This window comes from Pseudopipra pipra, chromosome 24, assembly GCF_036250125.1.
Source record: "Pseudopipra pipra isolate bDixPip1 chromosome 24, bDixPip1.hap1, whole genome shotgun sequence".
NCBI lineage: Eukaryota > Metazoa > Chordata > Aves > Passeriformes > Pipridae > Pseudopipra > Pseudopipra pipra.
Genome location: NC_087572.1, coordinates 1,140,294 through 1,159,917, shown reverse-complemented (window position 1 = coordinate 1,159,917; position 19,624 = coordinate 1,140,294). Strand labels below are relative to the sequence as shown.

Here is a 19,624-nt window from a genome sequence, read left to right as displayed (position 1 = left end):
CGATTTTAATCCTGGCAGGTCCATGTGGATGTGGGTGGGATGAGTCACCCCAGGTTGGTTAACTCTTGGTACTTAGTCAATGAAGGGGCTTGGGCCTGCAAGTCCTGGACTTTTTATCCTCTCTCCTGCATATTTGTAACACAGAAAGCCAGAACTATTTGAAAAGGTCTTTTTGACCTGCTGGGAGCCAGGCAGCTGCTTTGGAGAGGAGGGTGAGGGTGATGGCCCCTGACCTTTCTCCCTGGCTAAGCCACCCACCCATCACCCAGCCCAGGCTCCAGCATCCACTTCCCTGTTGGATTCACTGGTGTTGGATCAATGATGCCTCATCTCATCCCTCCCAATCTGCACCTGGGTTGTACCTCTGTAAACTGGCCAGACTTTCCTACCTCGTTTTGGGCATTATGAGGCAGAATTCCATAGGATGCTTTGCAGCCCCATGATGAAAGGTGCTATATAACTGCAAAGTGTTACTTCAAAAGATGTAACTAGGTCACCACTGCATCATAACCTATATTAAAAAGACTTTTTCTTATATAAGAATTTATAGAGTTCAATGTATGGTAATAATAAGTGAATTATTGAGACCCCCAGAATAGTTTTTGTTTCAGTTGTATCTGTACTCTGGAAAAGTGATTAAAAACCTTTAACCTTACTAGAAGAGTGCATTCTCCTTTTCTGTATGATGTTGGAATCTAAGTTTAAAAGCAGAATCTCACAGATTTCAAGTGGGGAGGGCTGAACTGGTTTTAATCCAGTGCTACAATAGCAGCTGCAGACCTGCACAGCAACACTTGGTCCTTCCCACGTGGCGTTCTGCAGCTCACGCTCAGTCCTGCTCCTCTGGGATGGGCTGTAGGTACAAACCTTCCCCACACCCAGGGCAGGGGAACTGCTGGTTCAGGTCAGTCCTTGGGCCCAAATGTCACCTGTGTTCTCTCACCCTTGAGTGGCACCATCACCCAAGAGCCCCAGTAACACAGAAACACCATCTCTGCTGCAGGCAAAGCACCTTTATTGGCTTCAGGGCACTCATTGCACAAGGGAATTCACAGCTTTTGAGAGGGTGGGGTCTGTGGGGGCTTCCCAGCACCTGCCACGCTGCCTGGCAACACCTCAGGATCAGCACTTCTTTCGGATTCCTCATCTGCAGCTGCTGCCTCCTTGGGTTTGTCACCTGCAGTTAACTTTTCTTGGATTTGTCACTTGAGTCTTCCTCCTGAACGGGCAGCGAGGCACCAGCTACTGCCCCGAGTGACCCCAGGCCAGTCGTCAGCACTGCTGTGGTACCAGTAGAAAAACCTGCAGCTCCTGCCAAGACAGATGGAAGAGTGATGTCCCGGAACCATCAAGGCTGCCTGCTGGGGGACTGGGCACGGGGCAGGGACAGCCAAGGACTTCTCCTGGGCAGGGGGAGCTTGGAGAGTTCAGAGCTATTCCAACCCGTGACAGCTCAAGGGGCTGATTGGCCCTACAGCAAGGCCAGGGTATAACCCCGTGTTCCTGAGGGCATTAACCCAGTGCAGCCCAGCTGCCCTGCCCTCCCCACTCACCGATGGACTGCAGCACAGCCACGGTGCTGCCGGCGGCCACTCCCCCTCCGTTGGCGATGGCAGCTGCCGACATCATCTTGGCAGCGATGGATCCAGCGGCGATGCCGCCTGCCTTGAACCCCAGTGCAGAAATGCATGCTGGGATGCCAAACAGTGCCACTCCTGCAGGGAGGACACCACAGCATTAGGGTGCTCTCTGTGCCCCACACCTCCCCCTGCCACCAGCGCCCCAGAACCGGCCTCCCCAAAAGGACCGAGGGGTCAGAGCGGGGAGCGAGTGCTGTGGGATGCAGGGACACCCCACCCTGGGCAGGACAGGAACAGTGGGCAGGGCTGCAGCACTGATTCCAGGCCAGTGCTGCCCCCTCCTCCACAGCAGCACCCCAATTCCCCCCAGCACTCCCAGCCCCAGCCCAGTCCCCAAACCCAGACGGGGTTGGCACTGGGCAGTGAACCCGAGCACTGCTCAGCCAATGCCACACCCTCACTCACCTGCTCCAATTGCAGCTCCAATTGCAGCTCTTTTGGCAATTGTTTTCCATCCTAAGAAGGAAAAAGGCAGGAGGGCAGTAAAGCTCGTCCCAGGCCGAGCCCAGTGCCCTGTGCCAGGCAGGGCAGGGGGTGGGAGCAGCAGCTCCCCCAGGCCCCCCTGCATTCAGCTCACCCCGACCCCTGCACATCCCACTGCCCACAGACACCCTGCCCTGACCTGACCTGACCTGCCCAGTGCAACCCACTGACCCAGAACAGCACAGGACACACAGCCCGTGTCAGCCCAGCGTGTCACCTGTCACCAGCACAAGGTGAATCAAACACAGTTTACAACAAACTCAGCCACCACCTTGCCAGCCCCTCGCTGTGCTCCAGCACATCCCCAGCTCTCAAGAGGGCAGCTGAGTCACTGGGGATCTGTGGGGGCTTCCCAGCACCTGCCAGGCTGCCTGGGAGAGACCTTGGGATCAGGTACCTGCCTGGATTCTATTGGGTTTGTTACCTGGAATATTGTTATCCTCACCTTTTCCACCTGGACTATTGCCACCAGGATTATTGTTATCCTCAAGTTCTCCTCCTGGACTAGTCTTCTTCGATTCCCCATCTGTACTCTTGTTTTCCTCCTCAGATTCCTCATCTGGAGTTGTCTCCCATTTGGGTTCCTCATACACAGTTGGCTTCCTTTTGGACATCTTGGCACCGTTTGCTGCACCGAGTGTCACCAGGGTAGCTGTCAGCCCAATTTTGGCACTAAGAGAGAAACCTGCAGTTCCAGGCCAGTGCTGCCCCTCCCTCACACCAACATTCCAATTCTCCCCAGCCCCAGCACTCACAACCCCCGGCCCACCCAGGTCCCCCAGAACCAGACAGGGCTGGGTGCAGACAGTGAACCCGAGTGCCAGACCCTCACCTGCTCCGATCCGCTGCCTCTGTGTCTCACAGCAAAGAGTGAAACTGAAACAGCAGGAGGGCAGGCAGGAAACTTTGCCCGGGAGGAGCCCAGGACCCTTTGCCAGGAAGGACAAGGGCACAGTGCCAGCAGCAGCTCTCCCAGCCCCATCCCCCTCCTTCACCTTTCCCCTGGCCCCACAGACCCCCAGGAACAGAGCACTGATGGCACCGGCCCTGCTGCCCCCTCACCCAGGAGGAGAGGGGAGAAGGGACACACTCGGGGTCCCCGTGTCCCCCACACTGTCCCTCTGCAGGGGCCGTGCCCCACCAGCCACCCAACTTACCCATGGTGGGCTGGGCTGGAGGGGGAGAAGTGCCGGGTGTGCTCTGAGCTGGGACCTTCCTTTGGGGAGCAAGAACAGGAGTTTCTTCGTGGGCACAAACCGACTGTGCCATGGCCACCAGGCTCCTGCCAGCCACCCTCCCACCGTGGGTCTGGGCCACACACCAGCCATGGGTCTGGCTGCATTTCCTGCTCTGCTGAAGCCCAGAGGAGGCAGCAGGGTTAGTGGCACCACAGCTGTAGGAGTCCCGGGTCACAGAGCAGCAGTGGTGATGTCCTGCAGGCACCCGTGTGTCCCCAGGCTGCAAATCCCTCAGCCCCAGTAACACAGCAACACCATCTCTGCTGCAGGCAAAGCAACTTTATTGGCTTCAGGGCACTCATTGCACAGGGGAATCCAAAGCTTTTGCGAGGGTGGGGTCTGTGGGGACTTCCCATCACGTGCCACGCTGCCTGGCAACTCCTCAGGATCAGCGCTTCTGTTGGGTTCTGCATCTGGAGCTGCTGCCTCCGTGGGTTGGTCACCCTTGGCAATGGCAGGTTCTGACATCATCTTCACAGCGAACTCAGCAGAATTTTGACTGCAGTTAACCCCACCTTAACAGCGACCGTTTGGGTGCCAACCAGTGCCACTCCTGCAGGGATGACACTGCAGTGTTAGGGTGCTCTCTGTGCCCCACACCTCCCCCTGCCACCAGCGCCCCAGAACCGGCCTCCCCAAAAGGACTGAGGGGTCAGAGCGGGGAGCGAGGGCTGTGGGGTGCAGGGACACCCCACCCTGGGCAGGACAAGAACAGTGGGCAGGGCTGCAGCACTGATTCCAGGCCAGTGCTGCCCCCTCCTCCACAGCAGCACCCAATTCTCCCCAGTACTCCCAGCACCAGCCCAGCCCAGTCCCCAAACCCAGACGGGGCTGGCACTGGGCAGTGAACCCGAGCACTGCTCAACCACTGCCACACCCTCACCTGCTCCAATTATGGCTCCAATGGCAGCTCCAATGGCGACTCTTTTGGCAACTGTTTTCCAATCTAAGAAGGAAAATGGCAGGAAGACAGGAGTGTGGGCAGTAAAGCTCGTCCCAGGCCAAGCCCAGTGCCCTGTGCCAGGCAGGGCAGGGGGTGGGAGCAGCAGCTCCCTCAGGCCCCCCTGCATTCAGCTCATCCCGACCCCTGCACATCCCACTGCCCATAGACACCCTGCCCTGACCTGCCTGCCCAATGCACCCCACTGACCCAGAACAGCACAGGACATGGCATATGTCAGCCCAGTGTGCCACCTGTCACCAGCACAAGGTGAATCAAACACAGTTTACAACAAGCTCAGCCACCACCTTGCCAGCCCCTCGCTGTGCTCCAGCACATCCCCAGCTCTCAAGAGGGCAGCTGAGTCACTGGGGATCTGTGGGGGCTTCCCAGCACCTGCCAGGCTGCCTGGGAGAGACCTCGGGATGAGGTACCTGCCTGGATTCTCTTGGGTTTGTTACCTGCAATACTATTATCCTCCCCTTTGCCACCACGACTATTGCTGTTCCCAGGTTTTCCTCCTGGTCTAGTCTTCTTCCATTCCCCATCTGTACTCTTGTTTTCCTCCTCAGATTCCTCATCTGGAGTTGTCTCCTCCTCAGATTCCTCATCCAGAGTTGGCTTCCTCTTGGACATCTTGGCACCTTTTGCTGCACCTAGTGACACCAGGGTAGATGTCAGCCCGATTTCAGCGCTAAGAGAGAAACCTGCAGTTCCAGGCCAGTGCTGCCCCTCCCTCACACCAACATTCTGAGTCTCCCTGGGTCAGCACTCACAGCCCCTGGCCTGGCCAGGTCCCCCAGAAGCAGACAGGGCTGGGTGCAGGCAGTGAACCCGAGTGCCAGACCCTCACCTGCTCCGATCGGGCTCCGTTACCTCTGTGTCTCACGGTGAAGAGTGAAACGGCAGGAGGGCAGGCAGGAAAATGTGCCCAGGCAGACCCCAGTGCCCTTTGCAAGGTAGGGCAAGGGCACAGTGCCAGCAGTAGATTTCCCAGCCCCATCCCCCTCCTTCAGCTTTCCCCTGGCCCAACCACTGATGGCACCGGCCCCGCTGCCCCCCTGACTAGGAGGAGATTCATTCCTGGGCAGCAGCCAGTGCCACTCCTGCAGGGAGGACACTGCAGTGTTAGGGTGCTCTCTGTGCCCCACACCTCCCCCTGCCACCAGAGCCCCAGAACCGGCCTCCCCAAAAGGACTGAGGGGTCAGAGCGGGGAGCGAGGGCTGTGGGGTGCAGGGACACCCCACCCTGGGGAGGACAGGAACAGTGGGCAGGGCTGCAGCACTGATTCCAGGCCAGTGCTGCCCCCTCCTCCACAGCAGCACCTCAATTCTCCCCAGTACTCCCAGCACCAGCCCAGCCCAGTCCCCACACCCAGACGGGGCTGGCACTGGGCAGTGAACCCGAGCACTGCCAGACCCTCACCTGCTCTGACGGCAGCTCCAGTGGTGGCTCTTTTAGCTCTCTTTCTCAATCCTAAGAAGGAAAATAGCAAGAGGGCAGAAATGTGGGCAGTAGAGCTCTTCCCAAGCCGAGCCCAGTGCCCTGTGCCAGGCAGGGCAGGGGGTGGGAGCAGCAGCTCCCCCAGGCCCCCCTGCATTCAGCTCACCCCGGCCCCTGCACATCCCACTGCCCACAGACACCCTGCCCTGCCCTGTCCTGCCCAATGCACCCCACTGACCCAGAACACACAGCCCGTGTCAGCCCAGTGTGTCACCTGTCACCAGCACAAGGTGAATCAAACACAGTTTACAACAAACTCAGCCACCACCTTGCCAGCCCCTCGCTGTGCTCCAGCACATCCCCAGCTCTCAAGAGGGCAGCTGAGTCACTGGGGATCTGTGGGGGCTTCCCAGCACCTGCCAGGCTGCCTGGGAGAGACCTTGGGATCAGGTACCTGCCTGGATTCTATTGGGTTTGTTACCTGGAATATTGTTATCCTCACCTTTGCCACCACGACTTGTCTTCTCAGGTTCCTCAAATGCAATTGGCACCGACTCCAATCTGTAATATTCATTTTCCTCCTCAAAACTCTTATGTGGAGATATCTCCTCATCTTCCCTTGTTTCCACACAGGTTTCCAGGACTGCATTTGCCATCTTGGCACCGTTTGCTGCACCGAGTGTCACCAGGGTAGCTGTCAGCCCAATTTTGGCATTAAGAGAGAAACCTGCAGTTCCAGGCCAGTGCTGCCCCTCCCTCACACCAACATTCTGAGTCTCCCCAGCCCCAGCACTCACAGCCCCCGGCCCACCCAGGTCCCCCAGAACCAGACAGGGCTGGGTGCAGGCAGTGAACCCGAGTGCCAGACCCTCACCTGCTCCGATCGGGGGCTCTGCTCCCTTTGTGTCTCACGATGAAGAGTGAAACTGAAACAGCAGGAGGGCAGACAGGAAGCTTAGCCTGGGAGGAGCCCAGGACCCTTTGCCAGGAAGGACAAGGGCACAGTGCCAGCAGCAGCTCTCCCAGCCCCATCCCCCTCCTTCACCTTTCCCCTGGCCCCGCAGACCCCCAGGAACAGAGCACTGATGGCACCAGCCCTGCTGACCCCCCGCCCGGGAGGAGAGGGGAGAAGGGACACACTCGGGGTCCCTGTGTCCCCCACGCTGTCCCTCTGCAGGGGCCGTGCCCCACCAGCCACCCAACTTACCCATGGTGGGCTGGGCTGGAGGGGGAGCAGTGCCGGGTGTGCTCTGAGCTGGGACCTTCCTTTGGGGAGCAAGAACAGGAGTTTCTTCGTGGGCACAAACCAACTGTGCCATGGCCACCAGGCTCCTGCCAGCCACCCTCCCACCGTGGGTCTGGGCCACACACCAGCCATGGGTCTGGCTGCATTTCCTGCTCTGCTGAAGCCCAGAGCAGGCAGCAGGGTTAGTGGCACCACAGCTGTAGGAGTCCAGGGTCACAGAGCAGCAGTGGTGACATCCTGCAGGCACCCGTGTGTCCCCAGGCTGCAAATCCCTCAGCCCCAGTAACACAGCAACACCATCTCTGCTGCAGGCAAAGCAACTTTATTGGCTTCAGGGCACTCATTGCTCAGGGGAATCCAAAGCTTTTGCGAGGGTGGGGTCTGTGGGGACTTCCCATCACGTGCCACGCTGCCTGGCAACTCCTCAGGATCAGCACTTCTCTTGGATTCCGCATCTGGAGCTGCTCCCTCCTTGGGTTTGTCAACTGGCGATTTTCTCTACCAGGGCACCGGCTGCTGCCCCGAGTGACCCCAGCCCAACTTCGGCACCAAGAGAGAAACCTGCAGCTCCTGCCAGAACAGATGGAAGAGTGATGTCCCAGCAGCATTGAGGCTCCCTGCTGGGGGACTGGGCACGGGGCAGGGACAGCCAAGGACTTCTCCTGGGCAGGGGGAGCCTGGAGAGTTCAGAGCTATTCCAACCCGTGACAGCTCAAGGGGCTGGTTTGGCCCTACAGCAAGGCCAGGGTATAACCCCGTGTTCCTGAGGGCATGAACCCAGTGCAGCCCAGCTGCCCTGCCCTCCCCACTCACCGATGGACTGCAGCACAGCCACGGTGCTGCCGGCGGCCACTCCCCCTCCGTTGGCGATGGCAGCTGCCGACATCATCTTGGCAGCGATGGATCCAGCGGCGATGCCGCCTGCGGTGAACCCGAGCCCAGCAACAACCGCCGGGGCAGCAACCAGTACCACTCCTGCAGGGATGACACTGCAGTGTTAGGGTGCTCTCTGTGCCCCACACCTCCCCCTGCCACCAGCGCCCCAGAACCGGCCTCCCCAAAAGGACTGAGGGGTCAGGGCGGGGAGCGAGGGCTGTGGGATGCAGGGACACCCCACCCTGGGCAGGACAGGAACAGTGGGCAGGGCTGCAGCACTGATTCCAGGCCAGTGCTGCCCCCTCCTCCACAGCAGCACCCCAATTCTCCCCAGCACTCCCAGCCCCAGCCCAGCCCAGTCCCCACACCCAGACGGGGCTGGCACTGGGCAGTGAACCCGAGCACTGCCAGACCCTCACTCACCTGCTCCAATTGCAGCTCCAAGGGCTTCAGCTATTCCCCATACTAAGAAGGAAAATGACAGGAGGGCAGTAAAGCTTGTCCCAGACTGATCTCAGTGCCCTGTGCCAGGCAGGGCAGGGGGTGGGAGCAGCAGCTCCCCCAGGCCCCCCTGCATTCAGCTCACCCCGACCCCTGCACATCCCACTGCCCACAGACACCCTGCCCTGCCCTGCCCTGCCCTGACCAATGCACCCCACTGACCCAGAACACACAGCCCATGTCAGCCCCGTGTGTCACCTGTCACCAGCACAAGGTGAATCAAACACAGTTTAGAACAAACTCAGCCATCATCTTGCCAGCCCCTCGCTGTGCTCCAGCACATCCCCAGCTCTCAAGAGGGCAGCTGAGTCACTGGGGATCTGTGGGGGCTTCCCAGCACCTGCCAGGCTGCCTGGGAGAGACCTTGGGATGAGGCACCTGCCTGGATTCTCTTGGGTTTGTTACCTGGACTATTGTTATCAGCTGCCCCTCACCCTGAAGACCCCCGGGAAACGACCACTGATGGCACCGGCCCTGCTGCCCCCTCCCCGGGAGGAGAGGGGAGAAGGGACACACTCGGGGTCCCCGTGTCCCCCACACTGTCCCTCTGCACATTCCGTGCCCCCGACCCCACCCGCCACCCAACTTACCCATGGTGGGCTGGGCTGGAGGGGGAGCAGTGCCGGGTGTGCTCTGAGCTGGGACCTTCCTTTGGGGAGCGAGAACAGGAATTTCTTCGTGGGCGGCGAGCGGGGCTGGAGGGGCTTTGCTGTCCTGCACGAACAGCCACAGACACCCCCCTCCCACCCAGGAGCCCCCGGCCACCCCACAAAAGCAGAGACCCCCAGCCCCCACATTTCTTCCCCGCCCAGGGCTCTCTGGTTGCTCTGCCAGTCCAGCGGGGTGAGCAGCCCCTCGGTTTTGCCCCCCCCCCCCCCCCTTCAGATAAGGGGTGCTGTCCCCAAACACCCATCGCGGGACCCCGACCCCCCACACCACCCACCTGTGCCCTGAGGGGCAAAGCGCAGCTAGAAAGGTCCCCAGGTGATGTCGGCACAGCCGATTGCCGGGGAACCGCTCGCTGCCTTTTGCTCTCTGTGTCAGCGTTACCTTTTGATGCTGCGGGCTCTGCTGGAGCGGGGCTGTTATAAACGAAGCTGGTAATCAAGGATTCTTAGCAGCAAGGCTGTTTATTCGATAAGGAATGAGTAAAACAGCGCTGGGTGCCAAAGGGAGCCTCAGCTTCACCAGCACACACTTCACAGAAGGCTTTGCAGCCCTTTTATACGATTGTTCCAGGAAAGTTACCGCCCAGTTTCGTTTTCTGGGTTGTGACGTCACTTTCGCTTCTCAGACTCACGCTCTTTTATTGGTGGTTTTAGGTGTCCCTCTGGAGTTGAGGGACAAAAGCTCAAGTCTTCCCTTTCTTGTCCTTTGATAACCTCTTTCTTTACACATCCATATTTACCCGTCACATACATAAGCGGTGTATTTTCAAGTCTTATTTGCCTATAGTGATATATGTTTGCCAAAAGCATAATTGCATAAGCATTTTTAGCGGTACATTTCCATCGCATATTTGGCAGTTTGAATAAACACTCGTTATTGACACGAATCATCGCACAATTCCTTACACGGGGGTCGGATCCTGGGGCTTCCCCCACGGGGAACGCTCTCCCCTCTGTCCCCTGGAGGGGACGGGAGGTGCGGGGGCCGGGGGGCTCCTCACCCCTGTGCCTTCCTTGGCAGCTGCGGCTTCACGGGGCGTTTCCCGAGCAGGTTTGGGACCGGCGAAGCCGCGCGGGGTTGATGAGGAGCCCGGGCAGTCTGAGCAGCGCTGGGACTTCCACCGGCGGGCAGCGGAGCTGCAGCCCCTCGGCCTGCCTCCGCTCCACCGGGGCTCCACACAGCCTCAAAAAGCAGCCAAAGCCCCCTTTTGCACCCCCCCCCCCTCTCTCCCGCTCCCTGACCCCTCTCCTGACCCCGAGCCCCCTCAGGGCAGGACAGCGCAGCCCCCGGGGCAGCGAAGGGCAGCGGGTGCCGTGGCTCACGCGCCGCTGCAGCTGGTTGAAGGGGACCAAATCCAGTTGCAAGTTGATCTGGTTCCTTTTTACCAGCCCCAGGGACGCATCGTCTCTCCGGAGGCGCCGCCGGGACGGTGCTGGCGATGGGGAATCCTGGCGTGAGGGTCCCAGCCCAAAAATACATACTTCTTAACATTCCATAACGCCGGCCGACTCCATATGGGCATATGAAGAAGTATGTAGGGTTGGGAGGGAGAGGTGGGCAGTGCGGGGCTGGGGCTGCCCGCTGCTCCCAGCCATGCCCACCAGCTCCACTGGGATCCTGGAAGGAGCAGGAAGGATCCAGGAAGCACCTCCTGCCCACTCCCAGACCCGGCCTGGTGCAGCCCAGGTGGAGGCAGGGCTCCTACAGCCCTGCTGTGCCCACAGCCACTCTCAGCCCTGGGCACGGAGATCCATGTTCAGAGAGCGAGGCAGTGCCACGGCCAACGCCTGTGCCTCGGACCCAGAGCCCCTCGCCGGCCAGAGGATGCTCAGGCTGCTGTTTTGGGGGGCAGCTGCCCTTTGAGGGTGGTCAGATGCTCCAGGCTGTGACAGAGTTTGTGGCAGTGGGGGCACCTGTGGGGCTGCACCCCCGAGGAGATGGGGGCACAGCCAAGGGCCGTGTCCTGTGAGCCCACGCAGGCCAGCACGGCAAAGGTGGGCACCTGTGCTTGGAGCTAATTCCACAGCAGGGGCCCCCATCGGCCCTGGCTCTTGGCTTGGCAGGGATCACCCCTGCTGCTGCTGCTGCTGCCACTGCTGCTGAGCTGGGTCGGGATGCACCAGCTCACCTTCCCCATCACCCCACGCCACCCCAGCACCCCCCAGGACCTCCTGCACCCCACATCCCCCTGTCCGTGTGCCAGAGCAGTGGCTGCAGCTCAGTGCAGCTGGGGCCAGTGTCGGGGGAGACCCACCTCCCACAACCCCTGCCCTTGCCCAGGGGAGGACCTGGGGGTCTGGGCCCTCCCCACCCCCTCCCCACCCCACAGCTCTGGGCCGGGGAGGCTGGAGATGCCTCTGCCCACGGGAGGGGATTCAGCTGAGAGCTCAGGGGCTTGAGACCATAATGGGGCTGCAGGGAGGCTCCCTGGCCCCAACACAGCATGGCCGGGGCAGGGTGACATAGGGACAAGTGTCACCATCACCCAGATGCACCTTCACCCCAGTGACCTTCCTTCTGCTAAATTTGCAGCTGGAGAGGGGCAGGGGCAGGTACAGGGAGTGTCCTGGGGTTCCCAGAGCTGCCCCCTGGCAGGACAGGGGAGCAAGGGGTGCCTGAGGGGCCCAGCCCCGAGCAGGAGGGATGTGGGGCTGGCCAAGTGTGCTGTGGCCGTGACTCAGCGCCGGGAGTTGTGGCCACACGCGCCGCAGCTCCTGCAAGGAGCTGGTGGGTGCCAAGTACAGCCTCACGTCACCAGCCCCACTCACAGCACCCACAGGCAGCAGAGGTGCTGCTCAGTGGCCCTCTGAGCCACCAGCTATTGCCACGGGGCACAGGGTGGCTGCCAGCACAGCCGTGGTCCCCCCAGGATGCTCTGCCAGCACCCCAGGACCTTCTGCATGGCCGGTCCCCAGGGATCCAGCCCTGGGGATCCCAGACACGGCTCCCAGGACCCAAGACAAGCCCCCAACCCAGCAGCAGTGGTGGAGCTGAGTGTGTCTGGCTGAACCAGCAGCCCTGTTTTCCCCAAAAGCAAACTGAGGGGTGTCCTGAGGCCGGAGGCTGGAGAGATGCACCCCCTTAACCCTTGGAGCTGTGCCGGCCCTGCAGCGCAGTGGGATGATGCCATAAGGTTTTTCTGTGGAGGTGCTGGGTTCCAGGGACTGGTGGGGCTGTTGGGGTGCACTGGGAGGCAAAATCCAGTGGCTGCACCCAGTCCAAATCCCAAAAGCCAGGGCACAGGGTCAGCGCTCCTGCATCCCAGCCCAGTTCAGCTCCAGTCACCTCGGCTGACCTTGGCAGCCTCCCAGGACTTGGTACTAGAGGTACCCCAGCCCGGGGGGGCCACACAGCCCCATCCTGTGGCACAGTTCCCACAGCCCTAGGCCGGGCTCTCCCAGTGACCTTGGAGGGCTGCACCCAGCTCTGCTGGTGCTCTCTGCATCTCGGGCTCCCCATGTCCCCCAGCCCCACCACCCCTCCTTGCCCCTGCCCTGTCCCACAGCCCGGCTCTGCCCCACTGCCCTCTCTGTGGCCAGACATCCCAGTCATCACAAGTCCCTCTGCAGCCTTGGAAGTGCCCCATCACTGCAGGCAGCCCTGAGTCCTCCCCAGCCCCAGCGCTGCCCTTGGCGGCTGCAGAAACGTCCCCGAGCTGAAACCCACCAGAGAGCAGCCCCTCTCCCACATCTTCTCTGCACCCTCACGTCAGCCGGCAGCCCCCGACCTGGGCAGCCCCCGACCTGGGCAGCCCCCTGTTCTCCACCTGCCCGGGAGCAGCTCCCTGTCCTGGGCAGGGTGGTTTGTGGGCACGGGGATCTGACGGCCTTGCAGGGGGAGGCAGAGGAGCCGGGGGGCTGCCGGGGGCGGCCGTGGTGGCACCCACGCGCCCGCAGGCACCCAACAACCCCAGTCTGGCTATAAAAGGAAGCGTCTTTTTTCCCCGCTCCGCCGGCGCCGCGTGTCCGGCCGCGCTCTGCAGCCGCTGCCTCGCAGGGGCCCTTCCAAGTTTTCCCCTCCAGCGCTGCCCCCCCAGCCGGCTCCCCTCGCTCATCCATCCCCGGCAAACCCACTGCAGCAGCTGCTCCAGCTGCCGAGGGGCTTAAAACATACCGAGAGGCCCAGCGAGGAGGAGGGAGGTGGGTGTGAGGGGAGCTCTGGCACAGGGTGCCTGCGGGAGCACCCCGGCTCCCGTCCGGCCGCCCCTTCGCCTGCGGCACTGCCCGCCTCGGGGCTGCGGGGCCCTGGTGCAGCGCCGTGCTTCGCCCCGTGCGTGGCCGAACTGCCATGCCGAGGTGTCCAGGAGTTGGGTTTCCCTTCCCGCCCCATCCCACCGGCGTGGGGTGTCCCCGCGTTGCGTGGCCGAGGGCACCCCGGCTCCCTGGGGAGGGGGTGACCGGCCCCGCTGCCGGGGGGCACAGACGGGCCGGGTGCTGCCCACGGAGCCGAGCACCCACCACGCAGGACCCCCCTGTAGCCGGGACCTGCCGGGGGTGCCCCGCTGCCCCCCAACACCACAGCGAGTTGCTGCTGCTCCCACTCCTCCACCCGGGCTGGCCCCAAGCAGAGGGGGCTGCGGGGACCCCCACCCCGGGATGTCCCCTCCCTGCCCACGCCGAGCCGCTGCCGGAGCCGAGCAGCAGCAGCAGCCCCGGCCCCGGCCGGGCTCGCTGAAGGTTAAACGTGGGCGGCGGGGAAAGCCCCGCTGCCCCCCGCAGACCCCGCACCTCCCGCCCGCAAGGCCACTCACGGTCCTGGAGGTGACACCGGCCGCTGCAGGCTGGGCTGGCGGCAGGGGCTGCGGTGACACCCGGCACGAACACGCCGCTTCCCCGCTCGCCTTGACTTTGCCACAGGACTCCTCCGGCTCGTCCGCAGGAGCTTTGCAGCATCCTCCAGTTCAGCGGGAGAAGTTCCTCGCCAGGGAGGGAGGGAGGAGGGAGGAGGGATTTAAGGCAGACCCTGCCTGGGATGCAACGTCTCCGGGTGCAGTTCAAGCCCCCTCGCTCTCTGGGCACCCCGCAGACCCCTCCTGGCTCGTCCCATCACCGGGCTCGATGTCCCGGGATTTGTCCAATTCCGGGGATGCTGTGTGAGTGATCTCTGCTGAGGAAACCTCTCCATCCCGGACAGGGCATCCAGGGCTGCCACCGGCACACAGACAGCGGGCCACCTCTGTCCTCTGCCACCTGCCCCACGTCCCCCGGGTGCCCAGCGGGGATCCCAAATCCATGCCCTGGGGGAGCCGGCACGCACCGCTGGGCCCAGTGACAGCCCGGGGCAGCTCGAGGGCAAAGCAGAGCCCGTGGTGTGCACAGGAGGGTGAAACCTGTCACCACTTCAGCCACAGGAGTTCCCCATGGCCAGGGGGACCCCGCAGGGATGTGGATCCCAGGGCTGCCCCAGGCCACCCGCTTGGGGCGTCCCCAACACCCTCGGGGCGGCTGTTCCAGCATCCGCAGCCGCAACGCCCGGGGGTGCAGGGCTGCTGTGCCCACCCCGGGCCCCGCCGGTCCTACCTCTGCCTGCGGAGAGCTGGCGGGGCGAGGGGGAGCCCCTGCCCGGGGCTGCGGCGGGGGCAGGATGCCGGAGGCACCTTAGCGTGGTTCCCAACGGGAAAAGCCGGGACGGGCAGCGCGGCGGTCCCGGCGGCTCCCTGCCTGCCACGACGCCCTCCCCAGCCCGGGTGCGCTCTGTTTGCCTGCTATTTTTGGCAGCCTCCTAAGAGCTCCTCTCAGGCTATTAATAATGAGAGTGCGAAATTCGTTTGGCCTCTCCTATATAAGGAAAGGTAGAGGCTTAGAGGCAGCTAAATATACTGGCGCGTGCGGGAGCGAGCGGGGAGCCTTTGGCACCGCGTGTGGAAAAGAGATTGTTTGAACAATGGAAAGACGGACTCACCCGGCGCTCGGGGCCCCGTATGGACCAACGGGATGGACGGAGGGTGACGGTGCCCATGGGCCTCCACCGCAGCACCCGCATGGCCCCCGATGCCCCTCCGGGCTCTGCCTCGGCAGGAGGAGCGGCGGGAGAGGGGAGGCGGGAGCAGGGATGCTCTGCAAAGCCCCTGTCCCGAGCCAGCCACGCTCGCCCCAAAATGCCTGTCACAACCTCCCTGGAGCAGCAGTGACCCGGGCAGGGACGCTGGGTCTGTGCCCGGCCAGGAGGGACGTGCAGGGTGCTGGTGCTGGGGAGCAGGTGGGCTGTGCTGGGGTCACCAATTCCCACTGGGACACGGCCAGCACAGGGTCACTAATCCAGCTGAGCCCCCTGCAAATCCCGGCCTCTCTCAGGGCAGTGACCAGCATTCCTGCCCGGCTCTGGGACAGCCCCGGGGGCACTGCCGGGGTGCCAGTAGTGCCACAGTGTCCCCAGCTCCCCAGGAGCCACCAGCACCCCTGCAGTGCCCTCTGCTCGCAGGGGCTGCCACACCCTCGGCACAGGGATAATTAAGGAGCACATCGTTACCAGAACCGTGTCCCCTCGTGGCTGCTGGGGACACGGGCGAGGTGTGGGAGCTCCTGTCGGTGCCGAAGACAGGGAGAGCCCAGCTGGAAGAGGGAAAGCAGAGTAATCCAGGGAATCCTAATGACAGGAAGGCGCTGGGGAGCCGCGCCAAATCCACACGGTCGGAGCAAGGACAGCACAAGCAGCGGGGTGAGGATGAGTGCAGAGAGAGGAAAAACTGTGCTCCCCTGGCTCTAGAAAGAGCCTTCTGCTTGTTTAACTCCTCCTAGCCCTGGGTGCTGTTTTGGGAGGGACAAGTGGTATAGCTGCAAATACAGCCCCGAGCTCCCCAATTCAGCCCTGATGCTGCTGATATTTTGCTTTCCACTGGAACCAAGTCTTTGGTGGGAACCATCCCGCAGGTGAAACTGGAGAAAGAGCAAAGCTGGGCAGCAGCAAAACATCTTCCCTGTTTATTTGCAAGAAACATTTCATTTAAAAAAAATTACTTTTAGTTTTGAACCCAAGTAACACTGTAATCACCAAACACCGTTAATCAAAGTGCAGACAGGTTGGGCAACCTCAGCTACGCAGCAGGATGAGGAAACAATTTAACAGCAAACTATTTCAAAACCAGAATTTGCCTCGAACACCTTCACCGGCACTTGAATATGTTAAAGAAAACAAAAGCGAGTGAAGCTGATGGTTCATCTAACAGATGTCTCAGCCCTTAACTTCCACTCCTGGGTAACTTGTAGCCGGTGCCTCTAATTGTGGAATCATAAAGCATAGCAATGCAGAACCTTCCCGAGCAAGGTCAGGCTCGCGGCGCTCGGGGAAGGAACCACCAGCGACATCGGGGACGCCAGGGGAGGAGGGGACGGGCAAAGGGATTCCAAAATCCCACAGGGGCTTCGTGCACACACCTGGGCAGGGCTGTGCTCCCACAGCACCACAGCAGACAGCCCACCCTGGGTGTGGGAGTCCCACTCAGGGCCAGAAAGTCCCACCTTCAGCCTGGGGGGTCCCCTCGCCCCCGCCAGCCCCAGAGGTCCTTCTGCCCCCTGAAGTTGGTGTGCAGAGCTGCCTGTCCCATTTCTGAAGGCAAGGGCTTGGTGGCACCAAGGATTAAACATGTGGAGAGAGAAGAGGCTGCACAGTCAGTGAATACCAATGGGAGCTAGAAATCTAATGGGAGCTCGTGCTGTGCTCTCACAAACCTGCACTCAGTGATGACAAGTGACTACGAGCTGCTGGGCACAGAGGGAAGACCACAGCCCTCCTCAAAGCCCAGCCCTGGGTTGGGGTGCTGCCCCTCAGTACAGCACCCTGACCCCAGGGGCTGTGACCCCACGGTGAAACACAGGGATGAAGGAAACAACGGCGGCTGAACAAAGGTGTTGGAGGAAACAGCTGCACAGATTTTAATTCCCTCTCCCATAAGCAGCCAGGCTCGCTGGAAAGCCCACCCTGTGTCTGCCGTGGGGGGCACTGATCCCTGAAGCAACCAACACCTGATGGCTGAGCCCCCACCTGCAGCCAGGGGTCCTCCCCAGGAGGGACCTCCCTGGGACGGGCAGGAGGGATGGGCTCAAAAAGCACAAGCCCCCAGAAGCAGAACCAGCAAGAGCCCAAGAGCTCCCCTCTACCAGCACAAACCACTCCCAAGTGCAGCCCCAGGACCACATCTGATCCACCTCTGCAGCTCCAAACCCTCCAATTCCCACTGTTTGTTCATCTTACACCCAAATGAAGGGAAATGCAGTGGGTGGTGTCACCCAAGAGTTAAATGTGCCACGGGACAGCCAGTGCTGGGCTGTGCCTTCTGAGCAGCATCCCAGGGTCAGCCCTCCCTGTGTGTGGTCCCTGGGGGAGCCACAGGCTCCAGTGCTGGGCCTGAGCAACAGCTGATTGCCCCAAAATCAAACTGAGCAGCAGCCACGACTACATTCAGCGAGGGAACGTTCCCTCACATTCAATAGTGTTTAATCTTCATCTAGAGCTCAACACAAATCAGTAGTGCAGCAATATAAATACAACTGAGGAAGTTAAAAGCCTTTTGGCTTTCACAGCTCAAAAAGGAGAAGGAAAAAAAAAGAGCCAATGAAACAAGTTCCAGTTTTTAAATTAAACACAAAGAAAGGCAATGAACTGCCCACCCATCCCCAGAGGAGCAGTGGCATCCTTCATGCCAGCACGAGGCTGAGTTCTGCCCCAGGACAGGGGTGCAACTCATGACAGCAGCACAGTGAGATAAGGGAGCAGGAATGGGAAAGGACCCTCCCACACCTGCCCTTGGGCCCAGGCAGCAGGGACACGTGCTGCTGGCACTGCCCACTGCCCTCGGGTGCCCAGAGTTCCCTTTTCCAGCACTAAAGGACACCATGTGTGCTCCTCACACAGGAGCACACAGGGCTCTGCAGCCACAACACCACGAGGCAAGTGAGCTGCCAGCCCCAGGGAGCAGCCAGCTGGGAACTGCAGAGATGTGCCTGGGATGTGCAAATTTTAAAGGAAAAAAAACAACCACCAAACCAAAACCCCAGAGTATATAGTGTGTCCTAACTGAGATATGGTTACGGGCCAGCCCCACGGACGGTTTGGTGACCAACAGCAGGTGCTGGGGCCAGGGAACATCTCACAGCTTTGGAATGAAGCCAGATGTTGGACACAGGCACCAAAGGTGGGTGTCCCCTCCCCCAGCTCTGGCACCCAGCAGGATCTTGCTGCAGGAGGGGTCTCCCAGCCCGAGCAATTACCACAGGTCAGCTTTTCACATCTGAGCAGGCACCAAGGCCCAGCACTCCCTGTGAGAGCGGCCTGACAGTGATTTAGAGCAGCCACAAACCCCCCTCCTACCTGCAAACTGACGGAGTGTGACCATAGTGTTTACATTCCCCTTCCTCTACACTCCAACAGCAGCCAAGTGCATGTGAAAGGACAAGCCTAAATTAAAATAGTGCTTAAACCATTAGGGAAGGTGGGAGTAAAGGAGAAGAAAGCTGCTGGACAGTACAAGTAGCCCGTGGTTGGCTACTGGAGCCTGAAGGGAGCTCAGAGCACAGCTCAAAGCCTTGACCTTCCTTCTCTGAGGAGTTCCCAAGGCAAGTGAGCTGGAAGTCCACAGGTGCTCCCTCCACTGCAGTCTGAGGTGGGCTGGGAGGGCCCTGCACATTCACAGTTGCTCCAAGTGGTTCTGTCCTGCTGCTCTCCAGATGCCAGCTCTGTCCTTTTCCAACTCTTCTCCTGAGGTTCACAGTTGCCTCCTCCTCCCTTTGATTTCCCTTGAAGTCCAAATTCAAGTACAACCAGTTTTAACTGAACAAAAAGAAACCCACAGAACCGAAGTTATTTTCTGCGAAACGAGTTAGCAGCGTTGTCCCGAACAAACCTCCAGAGGCCCCGGCAGGGTGGGGATGGGAGCAGCCTTCCCTGCTGAGCTCCAGCCCACAGCAGCCCAAGGGGAGCTACAGGATTTCCTCCCTCTGGCTCTTGGGTTTGAGTGTCACTTGTCCGTTGCGCAAGGAGCCGTTCTGGCTGCGGAGCAGTTTCCCTTTTTCCCGGTCGGGCCACGTGAAAATGGCTTCGTCGCTGTCCAGTTCGGACTCCGAGTGCATCAGGCTCGTGTTGAGGACCTGGGCTTTCTGCCTGCCACCTTGAAGGAGAAACATCCCCAGGTTAGAAATGCCTTTAACACCAGTGAACCACCTCACCTTACTCCATCCCCTCTAAGTCTCCTTCTCCCATCACGTCCAAGAGGCAGCCGAGTCCGACTTTCCTCTGCGTGTCTCTTATTCCCTCCGATGCTGAAGCCAAAGTGATCCTGTTTCAGACACTCTGGCATGTCAGAGGTCACAATGACACTCCAAGCCAGCACAAAGCACAAGGAGCAGGTAGGAAGGCAAATGCTGTGACCAGAAGGGGCTGTGAGTCCGTGTGGGAGCTCTGTCTCCCTGACCTTGCTCGGGGCATTGCCTAGAAAACGCTCCGAGGGCTCACGGCTGCAGTAAGAGAATATGCAGGTGTGTGAGGGAAGATCTCTGCCATCTCACTACCCTCTCTACTCTCCTCTCTGCTGCTCCTGCCTGCAAGGGAAGAGAGATAAATTAGCGGGATGAATTTAGATTAATGCACAAGGAC

At 60.6% G+C, this 19,624-nt stretch overlaps 3 protein-coding genes and 1 long non-coding RNA gene across 9 annotated transcripts in view; all 4 read right to left on the bottom strand.

Moving 5' to 3' along the window:
* Nucleotides 1-995: 995 nt before the first annotated feature.
* On the bottom strand, nucleotides 996-6,702 carry LOC135402376 (uncharacterized). 2 transcript variants are annotated; one of them, XM_064635484.1, is made up of 7 exons: nucleotides 6,620-6,702; nucleotides 6,248-6,439; nucleotides 5,728-5,778; nucleotides 2,569-2,751; nucleotides 2,046-2,096; nucleotides 1,554-1,715; nucleotides 996-1,311 (listed from the first exon to the last, which is right to left on the bottom strand). In XM_064635484.1, exons 2-7 carry the CDS (start codon nucleotides 6,399-6,401, stop codon nucleotides 1,184-1,186), a joined length of 729 nt encoding a protein of 242 aa, XP_064491554.1. In that variant the 5' UTR covers nucleotides 6,402-6,439; nucleotides 6,620-6,702; the 3' UTR covers nucleotides 996-1,183. The 2 variants fall into 2 exon arrangements, with proteins under 2 accessions (XP_064491554.1, XP_064491555.1); XM_064635485.1 differs by having other exon boundaries at nucleotides 6,248-6,415; nucleotides 6,620-6,699.
* Nucleotides 3,621-5,211, bottom strand: LOC135402378 (uncharacterized). The gene is made up of 4 exons (XR_010425103.1): nucleotides 5,155-5,211; nucleotides 4,763-4,995; nucleotides 4,245-4,307; nucleotides 3,621-3,914 (listed from the first exon to the last, which is right to left on the bottom strand). It is a non-coding gene; the product is annotated as an uncharacterized LOC135402378 (long non-coding RNA).
* Nucleotides 6,703-7,292: 590 nt separating the features above from the next.
* Nucleotides 7,293-9,600, bottom strand: LOC135402377 (interferon alpha-inducible protein 27-like protein 2A). Of its 3 annotated transcripts, none has more exons than XM_064635486.1 (5): nucleotides 9,305-9,600; nucleotides 8,959-9,017; nucleotides 8,291-8,332; nucleotides 7,805-7,966; nucleotides 7,293-7,561 (listed from the first exon to the last, which is right to left on the bottom strand). In XM_064635486.1, exons 2-5 carry the CDS (start codon nucleotides 8,960-8,962, stop codon nucleotides 7,473-7,475), a joined length of 297 nt encoding a protein of 98 aa, XP_064491556.1. In that variant the 5' UTR covers nucleotides 8,963-9,017; nucleotides 9,305-9,600; the 3' UTR covers nucleotides 7,293-7,472. The 3 variants fall into 3 exon arrangements, with proteins under 3 accessions (XP_064491556.1, XP_064491558.1, XP_064491557.1); XM_064635488.1 differs by having other exon boundaries at nucleotides 9,312-9,600; XM_064635487.1 differs by having other exon boundaries at nucleotides 9,419-9,600.
* A 7,829-nt stretch (nucleotides 9,601-17,429) lies between these two features.
* The window catches only part of KIAA0319L (KIAA0319 like), a 29,100-nt gene continuing 26,905 nt past the window's right edge, over nucleotides 17,430-19,624 (bottom strand). For 2 of the 3 annotated variants that reach the window (XM_064635248.1, XM_064635249.1), the window contains exon 21: nucleotides 17,430-19,139. In XM_064635248.1, coding sequence (XP_064491318.1) covers nucleotides 18,952-19,139 — 188 coding nt within the window. In that variant the 3' untranslated portion in view covers nucleotides 17,430-18,951. Of the gene's footprint in view, nucleotides 19,140-19,442; nucleotides 19,570-19,624 lie in introns of all 3 variants that reach the window. The other variant, XM_064635250.1, reaches the window with a different exon arrangement.